The 18,054-nt window shown below is 43.6% G+C and overlaps 1 protein-coding gene across 1 annotated transcript in view; it reads right to left on the bottom strand.

The window, feature by feature from the left end:
• Positions 1-18,054, bottom strand: part of RAB32 (RAB32, member RAS oncogene family) — a 44,214-nt gene that overhangs the window by 2,404 nt on the left and 23,756 nt on the right. Inside the window, exon 2 of the mRNA XM_083176186.1 lies at positions 1,974-2,254. Coding sequence (XP_083032312.1) covers positions 1,974-2,254 — 281 coding nt within the window. The remainder of the gene's footprint in view (positions 1-1,973; positions 2,255-18,054) is intronic.

Here is an 18,054-nt window from a genome sequence, read left to right as displayed (position 1 = left end):
GTGCGACAAATTCGTTTGGCACTCAGAGTGGGTGTATCTCTATGTTTAAGATGGCCGAAAATGCCATTCACTACAGAACTACACTACAGAAGGAGGCTATACAGTATCTGTAATCAAGCTTTTATAAAAATATACCATTTCCATAGTGTACAAAGCCTTTTACCCAGTGGCGTAACTATAGCACCGCAGCCACCGTGGGGGGGCGCTGTGCATATGGGGGCGCCGGGGGCTGCGGTGCTATAGTTACACCTCCCCCAATCCCCCGCAGGCTTACCTATTTCGCTGGTCCCGGCGGCTCTGTTCTTCTGCTGAGGACCACCACAAAATGGCCGCCCCCATATAGCAGACAGAAACTGTCTGCTGTATGGGGGCGGCCATTTTGTGGTGGTCCTCAGCAGAAGAACAGAGCCGCCGGGACCAGCGCAAAAGGTAAGGCTGCGGGGGATAGGGGGGGGGGTTTGCATGGGCGGCGGGGGGCGCCCAAAATGTAGCTACGCCGCTGCTTTTATCTATATTTCTAGATGGTGTTGCTTTTGCCAGCTTTTACAAGAGCTTTCTGGTTTATGACAGCCAACAGAAAGATTGATTTTCTAGTGACCTACTTACTAACTTTCTATGGCAGAAGTCTACACATAAACCTGCATCTCCAATGTTATGGTTATAGGACACTTATTTAAAGTACACTTTATCAAAACTTTTATTTTTATGATGTACAAATGTGCGATTTGATTTGTTGGTGCACCATCATTCAAAAAAAAAAAAAATACTGTATGCATTCAGGTGTTAAGCAAAAAATAAACACACTGTTTTTGGAAAATACAATCTTGTACATAAAAAAGCAAGGTAAAATTTGTGTGAGTACTGTACACAATAATTACTAACATAGATGTTGGAATATGAGAAGTCTATGGCCTGTATTTAATGCGGCCGACGAGGGGGTTAAACGGTGGGGATTGCAGAAAACCAGTGATCCTCGCAGTGTGTTACATTTCCCAACAATGCTGCCTAAGGCTGGGTACATACTAGGCTATATTGTCTCTTGGACCAAAAGATCATGCACCTCAAGCAGTATATATGCCCTACCGCATCCTCCTACCTACCTCCAATAGGGTCGTCCATCTGTTGTGCTGCATAGCTAATGGGACAACCTGACATGAGACACCTTGATGCGGAATGCGGCTAATGAGCAATGTGGTTTATCCTTCAGTGTGTACATCTGACCCACATCTTATCCCATTGCGCATGATGTCAACCAACACACACATCTGTGTACCCAGCCAAAAGTTTAAAAAAAGGGTGGTCAAAAAGGCAGAAAATGAAAGTTTTGACAGTTATGTTGACAAGATTAAAGGGTCGACTGTGTCAACATTCTCAGAACAACAACTGGAAATAGGTCAACATGGTCATAATATCAACTTTTGAATTAGGATGTGGTTGGAAGTGTTAGGTTTAGGTACTAGAGAGAAAGATAGGGGCAGAGGCGTACCTAGATATTTGTGGGCCCCATAGCAAAAGTTTGTAAATGTATGTAAAACATATTACTTAGACCGTAAAAATGGGCCCCCTTAAGCTCTGGGCCCCATAGCAGCTGCACCCCTTGCACCTATGGTAGTTACACCTTTCGATAGGGGTAGGGTTTGGGGCTAGAGAGAGAATTACTTGTAGGAACATTGGAAATAGGCGGTCTTAACTGGAAGTCACACGACCACCAGAGCTCAGAAGATGCTACTGGAGCCCTAGCAGCTGTTGGGAGAATGTAAACCACCACTTGGCCGACAGGGATAATGTATCATTCTAACATGTCAACATTTCATCACTCTCTTCATGGATGTCAACATATTATACCCAACCACTTATACAAGCATGGTCAGAACATAAAATGCAACTTTAATGGCTTCATTCAAAGAATTCAATCTAATTCTTGTTTTAGCTTGCTTAAGGCTACATTTGTTATGTAAGCACAGACCAGTTACCTTTGCAGAGGTTTCAAACCACGAAACAAAACCATTTTCTTTACAGAAGTGGTCCATCTGTGAAGGACTTTGCAGGCTATTCTCCTTTTTTTGATCACATTTGTTGGCAAGAAGAATGGCCGGTATGGGACCACCACTGGGAAGGTAGACTTTGCTATCCAGATCAGATTTCCACTTGGTGATAGCTTCAAAGGTTGACCCTCTTGTCACGTCAAACACCACCATGGCCCCAACAGCTTCTTTGTAATATACTCTTGTCATGTTCCCAAACCGCTCTTGTCCTGTAAAATACATAAAATAAGGTCATATAAGCAGGGTCAGTACAGACTGAGATATTGACATTTTATTTCTAGAAAAACTAAGTATATGTCTGTTCTGAGGGTGGAGGTCAGAGTGGTTCGTACATACATAGGACAGATAAAACTGCTTTCACACAGAACTGGTTTCTGCGATTCTCTCTCCTGGGATATTCTCCGTAAATCATTTTATAAGCTCTAATTAGGCTTGTATTTCTACACTAATTAGGCTGCAGACCAAAAGAGTTTCACTACAATGTCAGGAGATTGCTTGTATGTGTCTCGTTATGAAACTTCGGGGGAAAACCAACCTTGAAAACAAGAAATTTTCTAAAAAATTTTTAAAACAATATTACACTTTGTAACTAGGGAAACAATACTGCGTAACAAGTTTCTGCAAAACACAATTGCAAAAAAAAAAAAAAATTCCTTATATTTGTGTATTGCCTCATAGATATAAAGCATAAACTGGTGCCTTGTGAACATGTCTGATCTGCAAGCTATGAACATTACCAATTTCTATTCTGTCTGGCCAACCAATGACCATTGCACATATGGTGACATTAGGTCAAATTACTGGACCACCAGATAACTACTCACTTACTAGCACATACAGCAGTAACACTGACCGTATTCTATACAGTAGTGGATCACTGTGTGACAGACGACTGATTGTGACTGGTACAACCTCTATACTTCATGTCAGGATGTCTACCAATGGCTGGAATTGTTCAAATGGTGGAAAACACAAGAAAAACCTTGGCACATGGATGTCATCAGGGTCATGCTCATCCAACCACTGAGCAAACCACATGCTCTGTTTATGGGGACATTGCCACCCTAGAGTGGGGGTAATCAACAAGCAGCCCTACAGCTTATGTGTAACTACACATTCCAGCATGCATGCTATGCCAAGGTTTTCCTATTCTAAGATACTGACAGTGCATTCTGTTTTTTTGTAGAATTACAGAAGTGTGGGGTGATGCACAATGACTACCCCTTCCGCGAGGATACCATCCCAACAGGAATGACATGCTGCAATATGAAAATGATGAGAACACCCAATAAGTACTCCTTGTCTTAAAGCAAAGTACAACAATCATCACAAAAAAACATAACCCCTCATTACAGAACCAGCCAGATCTCCCCCCCCCCCCCCCCCCCCCAAAAAAAAATATATATTTTATTGAATCTCCATCAGAACCGTTAATGGTTGAAAACAAGTCATCTAAAAGAGAAATGTAGGCACTCATTTGTCAAAAACCAACCTCCTTCTCTGTTTGTGCACTTTGCATTGCTGGGCTTGAAAGCATCCGGTGCCAATAGATAAATTGTTTATGCTCTGCAACCCAACTGATTTACTGCGCTGTGCAGTTCCATTTCAGAGTACAGTAAACTGACTCCTTGCGCCACAGCTTGCAATTTGTAGTCTTTTGATTACTTGGTTGCCATGCCAAACTGCATGAATCAAACTATTCAATGTAAGGGCACCGTGTTCTTCAAGTATGCACTTTGATGGTTTTTACCCTCATAAATCCAGCTCATATCACCATAGATGTTGCTGCTCGGAACACAATAAAAAAAAAAGTTGAGCTGTCTGGTCACTATCTCAGTACAATTGCAAATTGTTTGTGTACCGGTAGGTCCAGACAGACACTGGTGTATGCGACATCATAGAAGCAGCACTGGGATATACTGGGAACAGCAAGATGGGTGCCGGACACGTCCTAATGCAAGACTGTCAGGGTGGCATAAGTTTTGCAACTATGCAGCAACTCGGACTTGCATATTAGGCAGTGTAACTGGTCACAGAACCCGCAATCTCGAGTAAAGTGTACTCCCACAATCACCTTTAGCAACTGAGGTGTAAAGACATGCTCTTTAAGACCTGTGGACCAAATGCAGTCCTCCCCCTGCTAAGATGTGGCCCTCTTACCAGACCAGTTTGCAGTGTTCGATCTGCTGCTACATCACTGCACCTCCACTTCAGGGAGTGCGGAGAATGCGCATGGTCTGCTTGAGGAACAGGAAGAGAGGACACCGCATCCTTCGAGTGACAGCAGCCTGCACAAATTTCCCACCCCTAGGCTGCACTCCGTGAATCCTACATAGCAGCAGAATCAGAAATGGTAGTGACAAGGACCAGAGAGTACAACATGGAATATGCCATGATGAGGATAAAGCCCTCAACATTGATCAGTGCTATTTTCCATGTATGTAGATTCATAGTCGTTTTGCCAATTACTCAAAATCATTATTCACGGGGAATTTGCATTGCCGAGGGCTATGCTTTTAGCTCTATGGCTTATTGGGGATTTGGTTTCACCTGCCTCATGCAACTGAATCAAAATCCCCAATAAGCCCCGGCTTTTCGGGCCTGTGGCAGTGAATATACACAGGTTTTGCATGAAAAAAAAAATTTAAAGTTTTTTTTTTTTTTTTTAATGGGAGATATAATTATATACTGCAGAAAAAAATATTGGTGAAACATTGGTGTTTCATCACATGTAACCGAGTACCCCAATAATTTACACAACATTTAAGAAAAAAAATTGAATTTATATAACAAAACTGAGTGACGCTGGAATTTTTAGCTGCGAGAGTTACCACTCATATTTTGTGCATCTCTCAGAGATGTTGGCATTTTAGCGGATATTTTTGCGCATCTTTCACAAAGATTTTGGCATTCAAAGGGTTCCCTGTTTTGTTTAAAAAGACCCCCCCCCCCAAAAAAAAATAAAGATAATCATGAAAAAAAAAAAAAAAAACCCATCTAGGAAACATTATGTGTACAAGACCAATGAAGAAAACCTTTAAAAATTCTTTGCTGCAATAAATCAGTAAAAAATTAAAATGTTTTAAAAAAAGGATTGTAATTTCTTCAAATCATTTCTATTTAAGATAAAAAAAATATATGGTTTAATCCAACTGGCGCATGGATTGGGATGGCCGATAGCAGTAGAGGTTAAGGTGGGTCAATTCAACACAATTCTAATCCTTTATTTCAAAATGCTTTATTAAATTTGGTTCACTGATTAACTATGGCTAAGTACAAAACTATAAACACAACTCCAAACTAAATTTAATGGAAAGATGTAACATAAAAGAGCATATATTTAAATTGTAATCATTTACTGTGTAGTTTTAGAGTCCTTAAATTCTTGAGTCCCAGACTAAAGAAAAACTCAATTTGTTACAATTTTCACCTCAATTGCCCGTGAATACATATTTGATGGCCACTTCTAATTAGTGCGTTTGGCTATTTCACACACATTACTAACAATGGGCCTGATGTTGATATGCTGGGTACTGCACAGGCGCAGGCAAATGGCTGTGCAATACTGTAAGAGCAAAATGAAAATGCAGCAAGATGTGCATCTGTGATCAGAGTGCTACATCCGAAGATGCAGCATCAGATCACCATTGCCACCGTCAGTTGTAGCCCTTGTCCGAAGCTTACTCATACCCCTTTCAGACATACGCGAAAATCCCGGGTTTTTTCACATGAACGCGCCCAAACCCGGGACTAGTATATGTCTGAAAGGGTGTACCCGGGATTTCACTCCCGGATACTGAGCACCTGCAATTGACCAGGGTTTTTCCCGGTATTTAACTCCCAGGTATAATACCCGGCTTATGTCTGAATAGGTTTACCCGGGTTTTTCAGTTTTAAACATGTGATGTTGCTTTTTTTTTTGCTGCCGGGGTGTGTCCCATTTTAATGATGAAACACTGAAATGCTTGAAAAGCCTGGTTTATGTGTGAAAGGGGTATACCTGGGTTTTTCCGAGATTTGAGGTGTAGTGTGAAGGGGGTCTGTTACTAAAATCCTGGGAGTGACCTGGGTTGAAAATCCCGGGTAAACCTGGCCAAAATCCCGGGTAGTATGTCTAAAAGGGGTATCATTTACTGTGGGGTCCAGGAAGTTTACATCCAATGGCAGACCTGGGGCTCAACCCTATCCAGGATTGTCCAGATAACCCCCAAACACTGCAGCCTGTCATGGTACTGATAAGGGGAGGGGGCACATATGCAGAACCAGTCTTGTCTATGCACATGCTACCGCTATTGGATTGGTATTTAAACCAACGGGTTTACACACCAACGGGTTTACATCAGCTTGGGTTGCAGTTTTGCAAATCCTGGCAGAACCACAACCCATGGCTGCTTGTAGCAATGCAAATTCAGGCTGGGTACCGATGTAATGTGCCTGCACGAGCATTCAGGAGAATGCCTGCGTTCGCTGGGGCCCACCCAGCGTTTCTATAAGAGCGCCCACTGGTTTTGCAGTGAGTCGACTCCAGAATGCCCCCTGCCTGTCAAATCGGGCTGCGAGCGCCTCGGCAAAGGAAAAATAGCTGAAGGTGCCCGCAGCCAGGGCCTACACATGCGCATTACAGACTATGGGTATTATTCTAGTACACTCTGACAAATTCCTTCTTAGATCGACAAAACCATGTGCACTGCAGGGGGGCAGATGTAACATGTGCCGAGAGAATTAGATTTGGGCGAGTTATTTTGTTTCTGTGCAGGGTAAATACTGACTGCTTTATTTTTACACTTCAATATAGATCTCACTTTAAAGTAAAACCGCACCCAAATCTAATTCTCTCTGCACATGTTACATCTGCCCCACCTGTAGTGCAAATGGTTTTGTCCATCTAAGAAGGATTTTGTCAGAAAGAGCTAAAATAAGGCCCTATGTGAGTGCACGGACCCACAGCATCTGAGGAGGGACCGAATTCAGCCCCACAGCGAGAGGTGTGCTAGGTGCGATCGATTTGAGCCATACAATTTGAACTACACGAGATTTTAACTTCACTACAAGTGTGATCTGAACTAGACACGATGTTAAAGTTAAAACTAAAATGTTCAAATCGCATGCGATAATCGCACCGTGTGTAGAAGTCACCTTTAGAATATGAGCAGGAACAGAAATCCCATTTAAAAGTAGGCCCTCTATCCTTGTTTAATGTGGTCTTTATGTAGTCTGTGGCCCAGCCACTTTCTTGATATTATTTACATTATAAAAAGTAGTGTTTAAAATATTATAAAACAAATATAAATATTATAAAAAAAAAAAAAAACACATTATCACCATGATATAAAACACACAACCATTCACAATGTAACCATAGACCAAAGCTGGACTTTCAACACTTTGTTCACAAGCATGTCACAAGATGCATAGCAAAATGTTAATCCATGTGCAGTGACTTGTATGTCATTAGCTTTAAACAAATCCTTTCACATTACTTCAAATCTCCTTTCATTCCTAAATCAAAGTGTTGTTCCACAATGTAATAAGGCAAGCATATCATTAGGTCACTAGCTTTCAGATGCACAGAATTTTTGCAGCAGTCACTCCCATGGGTGATGAGGTGAGCAGTGCTGTAAAGGTCCATAAACACTAGGAGATTTTGCAGAGTATGAATGAATAACTATGAGGGGGAAAATAGCTGGGATGAAAATCGCTCATGCATAAACAATGGATTCGGTATGAAATCCCGACAGGGTCAAAATCCCGACATATAGAATGTACAGGTGAAACAATCTACATGACTTTTGGTCGACAGGTGCGAGGTCGACATGGGTTTTTTCACTGTTTTTTTTACCCGAATGTCGACATGGACACAGTTGGAAGTGAACCGCAGTCCCTCGCTGCGCTCGGCACACTATTTTATTCTCCCACCACGCCCTAGTGGATGGTAGGGCATGAAATACCACCCACACTATACAGTGAAAAAACCCATGTCGACCTCGCAACTGTCAACTGAAAGTCATGTAGACTGTTTCACCTGTACATTCTATAGGTCGGGATTTTGACCCCGTCTGGATTTTTGACTGCATCCCTACACAATGGGGTGGACGACTTTCCATAGCAGGAAACTATTAAAAGCCAGCAACCCCATCGCTCATCTGCTGGTAATACCAGCAGACAAGCAGCCGGGCCATCGATGATGCAAGAGCGTGTATCCGCAATTACCGCTCATCGCCGAAAACAAGCTATCCTCCGTTTAACTCCGGCACCGGCCCTATTCTACGTTCCGGGGGAATCCTCACTGTCAGAGGACAGAAAGGATTCCCCCAAACAGAGAGGCTCGTGTTTCACCCTCGCTAGGATTTTGTAGCGAGGGGGAAACGGCATGTGCAGGGGGTCAGTTGAATACTGACCCTGTGCGCTGTGACAGCAAGCAGTCAGTCATCACTACTTCCTGTGGAGTCTCCCATCAATTATACCCGGCTCAGATACCATACAGTAGTGTGGCCGGGCAATTCCCCCATTGAGCGTGGTCCTGCACTCCGGACAACCCAGCATGTGCACATCTCCCTGCTACCGCTTATTACGCCAGTCGCCGAGCTGTGGCATTGCTACAAACAAGCGGTGGATCCTGCCATCATATAGGTGCCGCTGTTATAAACTCTGCAAATTAATGCAAAGTGCATGTTTGCCTACATGCTAAAGACCGGCTTTTTATGCCCTCACTCTGCGGACTTTCATGCTATATATTACCTTCTTGCTGCTACCAAATATAACTATACTCAAATGCTTACCCACGACTTATAATTTAGATCTGGAGACCCCATACATAAGTGCTACTTCATATGGAATGAGGAATATTTTAGATACTTTATAGTTGTATTTATTCAGTGCTTGTGTATTTGTTACATTTGTGCAATTGATTTTTAATGTCATAAAATTGAACAGTGTGTTCAGATTCATTTTTGTTCAGCAGATCTACTCAGAATTTATTAACCCAGCGCAAAGCGTCTGTTTTTCTTTTGTTTACAGCAAGCAGTCCGCACTGCTGGCTGCCACAGCTTGCAAAAAATGCACACTCCTATAGGTTATGCAGCACTGCCAATATCATTAAAAATATCAGGGCTGCTCCAAATGATCCGAGATTTAAAAATTGAATGATATTGTCAAGGATATTACGTGACAAATTTATAAAGGGACATAGAAATCTTTGTGATAAATAAAGATTCATCCAATTGTGATTTTTAATTGACATAGATAATATTTTACTTCTGTAATGCTTTTAGATCATGTAGTGTACTTTGAGTCTAATGACATCATCTCCAAGCGCCGGGCTGCCAATCGCCCCACCGGGGGCAAGCCCAGCACCAAGTTAAGCTGCCCCCAGCCACCGTGCACCGCTAGCCCCCCCTGTCTGCGAGGTGAATGGATGCCGCATACAGGCATTCACTCACTTCCTCCCCGGCTCCGCTGCTGTCTGCACAGTACAGCAGCGAAGGCTGTGTGCCACCCCGCCCAACCTCCATACTGACCGCAGGCGGGTTTTTGCCTCTGTGTAAAAGGGGTATGACTAAGGAATATTTCCTAAAGGTTGATTTGTAAATGGTGGGGTGGAGTATTGCTTAAAGTCAATGACATTGTGAAAAACAATCTAAAAATCGAGGTTACACAGTCTAATCACGTTTCCTTTAATGCCACAGTGAACACTTAACACAATTTAACCCAGTGAACTCCCTACTGCAGAAGCTTCACATTTCCTCCATTTCACCCACTATTCATCACATTCCTTTACAGGTCACCCTCTCCCAGTCTTCCACTGCCTCTTCCTGTGACCCTTATCCTGGTGTCACCCACTGGCTCTGTGTCCCATTATCTCTTCTCATCACACACTGCCTTTCCAAGGTTTTGGGCCATGCCCACTCTTTCATGATCCCCTCCTTTCCAGTCATTGTGCACCTCCCCCCCCCCCCCCCCCCCCTCCCCACTTCCTCTCCCCTCCCCCCCCACTCCCTGTTATTTTGTTCTCGATCCTCCCCATGGTATCTGGAGCCATGCTAACTGAAGACCATCACACAGCTGCTGGAGGGGGCATAGCAGGGGTTCCACAGAGCAAATGCGATGATCAAAGTGGCCTCAGAGTGTCTCAATTGGGTTCAAGTCTGGGGATTTAAGGGTCCAGTGAAGGTATAGGAAGTCTTGGATGTGCTCGTACAACTGGCAGACATTTACCCGTGTGACATGTCCTTTTTTTTTCGCTGGAAGTTCCCATCCACCCCAGGGAAGACAGAAAATATGCAAATGTATGGTTTTACACGATCTGCAAGAATGGAATCAGAACCAAGTTAGCTGAAAAAGTGCCGTGATGAGTTGGCCCAGTAAAGCGACCCACCCCCCCACTGCAGCGTGACCACAACCTAACCAACCCCCCACTTTTTTTTTTTTTTTTTTTTTTTTTACACACGCCCGCATGGCTTCCCGCTACTGCACTGGGGGTCAGAAAGGTTAGTGGCACCAGTGCTCATACCAGTTTACTTAATGAACATACCTTGACGACAACTAGCAATGTGAGTTTGCTGAATCAAGGCAGAACTGCACGATCATTATCCCCTGCAGTGCTCTGAGGGTTGAGGCAAATACACAGATGACTGTTGCAGCACAAAACAGTCTGATTGCAGATTGAACTCTAAAGCAGAGAGAATTTAATATAGTGCTACTTTCATTCGAGAAAGATAATAAGTTTCGCTGAATGCGGTGGGGACACCCTCCCACAGCACCACTAAACTGATGCTCTGTGGCTATGGCTATGAGATCTTGAGAGGGTGATCTTACCCCTCCCCCACTCCAGCGGCCAAGCTGATTGGTTGGTACTTTATATCTGTCAAAAGTTTTGATGCATTTCTATGCATCAGACCTGCAATACAAAGTCAACGCAACAATGAACAATGTATTGTTTTGTTTTTTTAAATCTACTTTGTTCACAATGTCAAATTAGGGGGTTATTGGTCATTAATCTACAATAAGGCGCACATTATTATTATTATTGATTAAATGTTTTTCATATTTGACATGCTAGAAGCCCTGTAACATCCATTAAAATAACTAAGGAAATAGTAATACCTGACTAGGTTCCAGCTTCCATTTATTCAAACAAATTCCATGAGAAATGCTGTACAGCATCTTTGTCTATTACTGTGGCGTAACTTAGCAACAATATATATCTTTGTGCAATTTTTCAGAAATGTATTTTCAAATTACACTTTATATAAACCAAGTATTCCTAAACTTCAGATAGAATCACATGTACGTCAAATGTGTATTCAATTTGACAGTTTTCAGCATTAAAGCCCCATACACACCAGCTGACTCGTCCGATGCCAAGTCAGCATCGTTAACTGTATCGGCCGCCCGATATTGTGCGTACACACTGAACAATATCAGCCGCCCATATTTGTCAGCGATGTCATACGGACAACTAAACATGCAGGTAATTTTGCTACTGTATATAGTCAAATTGACCTGCATAGACATCAATCATCGTTAATGATGTATGGGAGTGAAAATAGTTACCATGTTGAGTGCACACACTGGGGGTCCAGAATAATCAAGCTTCAAAAAGTGAAAAAGAACCAGCCAATCAGCTCATAAGTGACATGTTACAGGCTGGGTTTGAAAAATGACAGGTAGGAGCTGGTTGTTTATTATGCTCCATGTTATCACTTTTAAAGTTTTGTACATCTGGCCCTAGATGATATAGCAAGCGATATAGCTCAGAAAACACTTTGAGCAATATCTTTCATTATATCCTCTGGTGTGTATAGGGGGATTAGTATCTGTTTGGTAAAAAAAGCTCATTTCAATAATAAAAGCTTAAGACCAGCAACTTCATCATATGTACTGATAATTTTGTCTCTCTTCTCCCCTCCTGCTGCCCGTTCCCCTACACAGACACCCGCCAGCCCTCTTCCAGCACCCAATGGCATACAACATCGGGTGCTGGAAAAAAGCACTTATGATGCGATCACACAAATGTATGGGCACCATTACTGCTGCAGAAGATTTGTTCCTAACATTGTATGCAGAGGACACTGCTTCAGAAGGTGAATAATTAGACAAATTAAGCTACTTTTGTGCTGCCACGGTACCAGAACAGGTCCCGCTGATTTTTTCCTAAATTTTCAATAAAAAAAAATAAAATAAAAAAAAGGTACTTTTTTCCTAGCACAGCGCCCACGATATTAAGTCGTACAACATACACCAGATGCGATTTAAAATTGTATAAGCCCCTATACGATTTTAAATTGTATAAGCACCCTAATGGGGGCTTACAATGTTAAATGCACTATGAACCCCAACATAACAATGTTAAATGCACTATGAACCCCAACATAAAGCGTGGCGAGCGCAGCGAGCCCGCGTGTGGCGGCAGTACGCGTCCTCCGACCTTTTCATACTATCAGTACGCGTCCTCCGACCTTTTCATACCCTCACAATGCACGTCGGCGTGGAGTTGATTTTATATAGTGTGGCGAGCACAGCATGCCACCGAGCCCAAAGCGTGGCGAGCCTAGAATGGGGACATGTATTACTTTACATGTATTCCGCTGCGCTCGCCACGCTTCGGGCTCGCCACACTATATAAAATCAACTCAACGCCAACGTGCATAGTGAGGGTATGAAAAGGTCCTAGGACGTGTACCGCCGCCCCTCGAAGGCTCGCTGCGCTTGCCACGCTTCGGGTTGGCGTTGATAGTGGGGGTGCTTTTAACATATAGGGGGCGCATTTAACATTGATAAACACCATATAGGGTGCTTATACAATTTTAAATCGCATACCATTGTATATGCAATACAATGGCATACAATGCGATGGTATACAATTTAAAATTGTATACCATCGGCTGCCATCACGTAATATCGCATACCATCGTATGCCTTATGGTCTGCGATGCGATGGGCGCCGTGCTAGGAAACAAGTACCAAAAAAATAATAATCATACTTTCTATGGTGGTGTGAGAAAAAGCCGTGGTGTTATCTATAGAAATCTCTGCGTCCCATAATTGAATTTGGAAAACTGGATGTAGGAAAAAATAAATAAATAAATTATGGTTTTCAAATTTTCCGCCATCAATTGAATTCCCTCTGCTGGTTACACACTATGGGTGGATTTATTAATATACATCGCCGCCCTTCGCCTGCCAGCCGCCGCGATGCTAGCGCATATGTACTAACATATGCGGCTAGCATCGGGATGCGGTGACGGTGACCCCCGCGATACCTGTAATGTGGTCTGCGTGGGTCTCCGTCACATCCCGGCAGCTGTCAGTGTCCCTCTGCGTCTCCTCCTCCCCCCTGCAGCCGGATGTCCTCCCGGCTGTGACACCTGCTTGGGGGGGGGAGAGGTGGAGGCGGAGATCGATGGAGGACGAGAGGGGGTCGGGGTCGCGTGGGCGGCGATAGAAGCCCATAGGCTTCTATAGGGTATTGCCACCCAGAGGGTGGCGACACCCTGCCAGGCGGAGACAGGGCGGACGGCTAATGGTACATAGGAAAATGCGGTAAAACATCCCGCCCTATGTGATGTGTGTGCCAAGCATGACATTGCGGCTTCCCAGCACTGACAAGGGCATACTAACTTGCTGATGCTGGCAGTGACAGAGCGGGGACCATGCTACATTCCGCTGATCTATACCAAAACCCTCAGAAGAGTGGAGGCTGTTACCGTAGCAATGACACCCACTCTATATTAATGCCCATGTTTTTAATAAGATACTCAAGAACATAATGGTGTGATATTGGGAGTCCAAATACTTTGAGCCACAGTGTGTGTATATGCTGATGTATTTTATGGTCTCAAGTTTAAAGGATATCCATCTATAATATTTGCAGACAGTCATACATTTTTGACAGATATTGTAAACTAAGCAAATCATCCATCTAGTTTATGAGTGCCAATATATCAAGGGACCCTTTCATTAAATAGTTATTGTGCTAAATTAAACACTTGTCTTCTATTTAGATTCATTACTTACAATAATGCAAATTTATATTAAATGTCAACTGTTTTCTATGGGTGCTCAGAATGGTGACATTATACAAATATGAAGGTAGTGTCTTTGAAAACCCGTGCAGTTACTCTTCCCTGCCTGGGGGTTTGCGGTCTCCTCTGGTGTTTTTAGCACAGGTCTGGTTTGCATATCAGTGCTGATATACAGGCAACACTGTGCTAGAAGCACTACAGCAGACAGCGACACCCCAGGGAGGGAAGAGGAACAGCATGGGATTTCAAATATAAGTGCTAGAATGAACACTTTGAAGGTTTAAATAAGGAATGTAGAATAAGATTGTACCCAACATACAAATGACCAATAGAATACATGAACTTTCTACCTCTATGCCTGTAGGTTACTACCCAGTTTGCTTTACCAAGGTTTTCAATTGTAAAGCGCAAAGGCATATGCTGCCCTATATAAGAAACTGTAAATAAATAAGAAAACTGGGTGCACAAGAATTTTTCCATTTTAGCTACTTTCATCCTTGGAAAAGGTTTGACTGAGAAACACTATTTCAAAAGGAAATTGTACAGTAGGTTAGGGCTCTAATAAAACCATCTGTCTCAAATTCTACAGAAATAGCTCACAAGTTACTATGCGCTTTCAGTGTGCGGCACCTACCAACAATAGAACTACACTACTATTTCTTTCTCAAAATAAGTACTTATTAAAGTTTCAATGCAAAGGCCTGTTAAGACACACTGTATCCATACAAGGAATACAATGCATCTCAGCATGCCCATGAAAGCCATTTCCTTCGCTGTACTCTACTACTATACTGAAAATGACTGAAACATTCTTGCTTTCTATCCCTAACTACATGGTTCAGTGATGCATAGAAGACATGTTTCTGGCCCTTATCCAGTCAGCAAGCAGCATGTAATTATGCAGAGTATTCTCTCACTGATTAGATAGCAGCTGAAACTATTACATCAAATGACTCATCATTTTGGAGATTCCCCCCTCATCTTCTCCCACTCCAAGTATAGTTAATAACAGAGGTTATTTTAATGAAGTGATAATCTTCTGAAGTTAAAAGTACAAAAAGGTACTATTTCCAGCCTCATTGCCAAGCTTCTATAAAGCGTAGAGGTTATTTATTAGGTCACCATTTTGTGTTCTATTCAGACATCGGCCCTTATTCAGATCTGACTGTAGTACAAATTTGTTCTCAAAATGGACAAAACCATGTGCACTGCAGGTGGGGCAGATGTAACATGTACAGAGCGAGTTAGATTTGTTTGAGTTATTTTGTTTCTGTGCAGGGTGAATACTGGCTGCATTATTTTTACACTGTAATTTAGATTTCAGTTTAAACACACCCCACCCAAATTTAACTCTGCACAGGTTACATCTGCCCCACCTGCAGTGCACATGGTTTTGCCCATTTTGAGAACAAATTTGTACTAGAGTCAGATCTGAATAAGGGCCATTGTCCACCGTCTGTACAACAAAGAACAAATTTGCAAGCTTAAGGTCCATACACACTGGGCGATGATCGCTGCGTTGAAAGCCGCTCAGTGCATACACACTGAGCGGCAGTGGCGTAACTATAGCACCGCAGCCCCCACGGGGGGGGGGCGCTGTGCATATGGGGGTGCCGGGGGCTGCGGTGCTATAGTTACACCTCCCCCCAATCCCCCGCAGGCTTACCTATTTCGCTGGTCCCGGCGGCTCCGTTCTTCTGCTGAGGACCACCACAAAATGGCCGCCCCCATATAGCACACAGTTCTCTGAAACTGTCTGCTGTATGGGGGCGGCCATTTTGTGGTGGTCCTCAGCAGAAGAACGGAGCCGCCGGGACCAGCGTGAAAGGTAAGGCTGCGGGGGATTGGGGGGGTTTGAATGGGCGGCGGGGGGCGCCCAAAACGTAGCTACGCCGCTGCTGAGAGGCTTTCCCCCTGCCCGGCACCGATGGGAGGGGGGGGGTGTTGCTTAGCAGAGCACTATGCAAAGCCGTCCTGAAAGCTGCTCATCTGCTGGTATAACCAGCAGATGAACGGCTTTCCCGGCGATGTTGCAGGAGCACGCATCAGCGCTCACCACCGGGTGGCTTGGAGCTGAAAGCCGCTCAAACCTGCTGTTTTGAGTGACTTTCGGATCAAAGTCGCCCAGTGTGTATGGGCCTTTAGAATATATATTTTAAAATCTTTACAGTACTTGTTTAGTTTCACAGCGGCAGCTCTAAGCTACGTTGTCAGCGTAGCCGGCGCCGTGAAACTAAACAATGTGCAGTGACATGGGGGGAGCCCTGAGAGTTGTCACCTGTCATGACTGCGGTCAGGCTTCAGCTCCCCGCTGACGACCGCCATGCTGTGACTCCCGTGTGATCGGCTCTCCCCGCCGCCGTCAGCTTATCCGGGTCCTCGCTCCGCACTCTGCGCAGCTGCTTGCGTTTCCAGTCTGGTCGGGACTCTCCCTCGCCTCATGGCACTGCGTATCAGGTGGATTTAGAGCAGCTGTGCTGTCAGCGTGACGCAGGCGGCGGAGGGGAGTGACGGGGAAAGCGTTGAGGGTAAGTATAAAGCACTGCAGTACACACACTATCAACACACATTTCACACACTAACACAATCATATTCCCACTATCCATGTCATACCCTCAGTGTCCCCGTGGGCGTGGAGATTATCTTATAAAGTGTGGCGAGCGCACACTTTATAATATCAACTCCACGCCCATGTGGACACTGGGGGTATGACGTGGATAGTGGGGATATTAACCATTGTCTAGTTTCAGGGCTCCAAAGCAGTTACGTAGGCAGAATAGTGCTGTATTGGTATTCTCAATACAGCACTAAGTAAACTACGTAACTGCCGCCCTGAAACGAAACAAGTACCTTCTTTACAATGGTTTTACATATTAAAGGCACAAAAATGCAGAATTTTGTATCTTCCATGTATATTGCAACTGGAAGAATACATTCTTTACATGATTATTGCTACAATGTACTAACAATTTCTCCAGAAAAATAATTTCTGGAACATTGGAAGAATATTTCACAAGGCACATGTGCACAGTGTTAGTTTATGAGACTCCTCATTGGCACGCAGAGGCTGCCAGAGTGCAATCACAAGATATCCATATGGATAAAGTCCTCTGGACCAATCTCCATAAAATTATTCTTTATGGGTTGTAATGGCCATTGATTATAACGGGGACTGTGTTCTGTAGTTAGCCTATTAACCTTGATTACAGAAGGTAGCTGTGATAAATAAAATAATGCAAAAACAAGTTTCTACATAAAGTTATGAAAAAAAAAAAATTTCAGGCTTGATAAATATATCACAATGGGTCTTAATTAAATGTTACCGCCCGCAGCCACTAGAGGGCGCACAGTTCCAATTTAGCTCTGGTTGGGCACCTCCGGCTGCTGGTGTGGGCATTTCAGCTATTGTGGGTGACAAGTGGAAATGAAAAAAAAAAAAAAAATCAATGGTTTAAGTGCTCAAACAGGACTTTTTGATGTGCGCCCATTAGTTTGATTGGGTTTAGCAGTTGTGTGCACCTAAACCCATCCTTAATGTGTGCAAACAAATTAATATTTACCAGCAATCCCCTGTTGCTTTAGATGGGAGATCGGGCTGTATATGATCATTAGGTCGGCACAGTAAAGGTCAACATACATTGTCTAGGTCAGGGCTGGGCAACACCGGCCCTCCAGATGTTGATGAACTACACATCCCAGCATGCCTTGCATCAGTTTCAGCATGGCCACATAGCAAAACTAATGCAAAGCATCCTGGGGTTTGTAGTTCACTAACATCTGGAGGGCCGGTGTTGCCCAGCCCTGGTCTAGGTCGACAGTCAAAAGGTCAACATGGGTTTTTCACTTTTTTTTGAGCCAACATGTGCTGACAGGTGGTATTTCATGCTCTACTATAACCGCTCCTTTAGTGTTCGTTTCTCTGATTCTACCTCCTCTTCGCTACCTCTTTCAGTTGTAGTACCTCAGGGTTCAGTTTTAGGTCCCAT

This window comes from Crinia signifera, chromosome 3, assembly GCF_055691185.1.
Source record: "Crinia signifera chromosome 3, ASM5569118v1, whole genome shotgun sequence".
In the NCBI taxonomy this organism is placed as follows: domain Eukaryota; kingdom Metazoa; phylum Chordata; class Amphibia; order Anura; family Myobatrachidae; genus Crinia; species Crinia signifera.
Note: the sequence above shows the minus strand (reverse complement) of the source record. Positions and strands in the feature narration are given on the sequence as shown.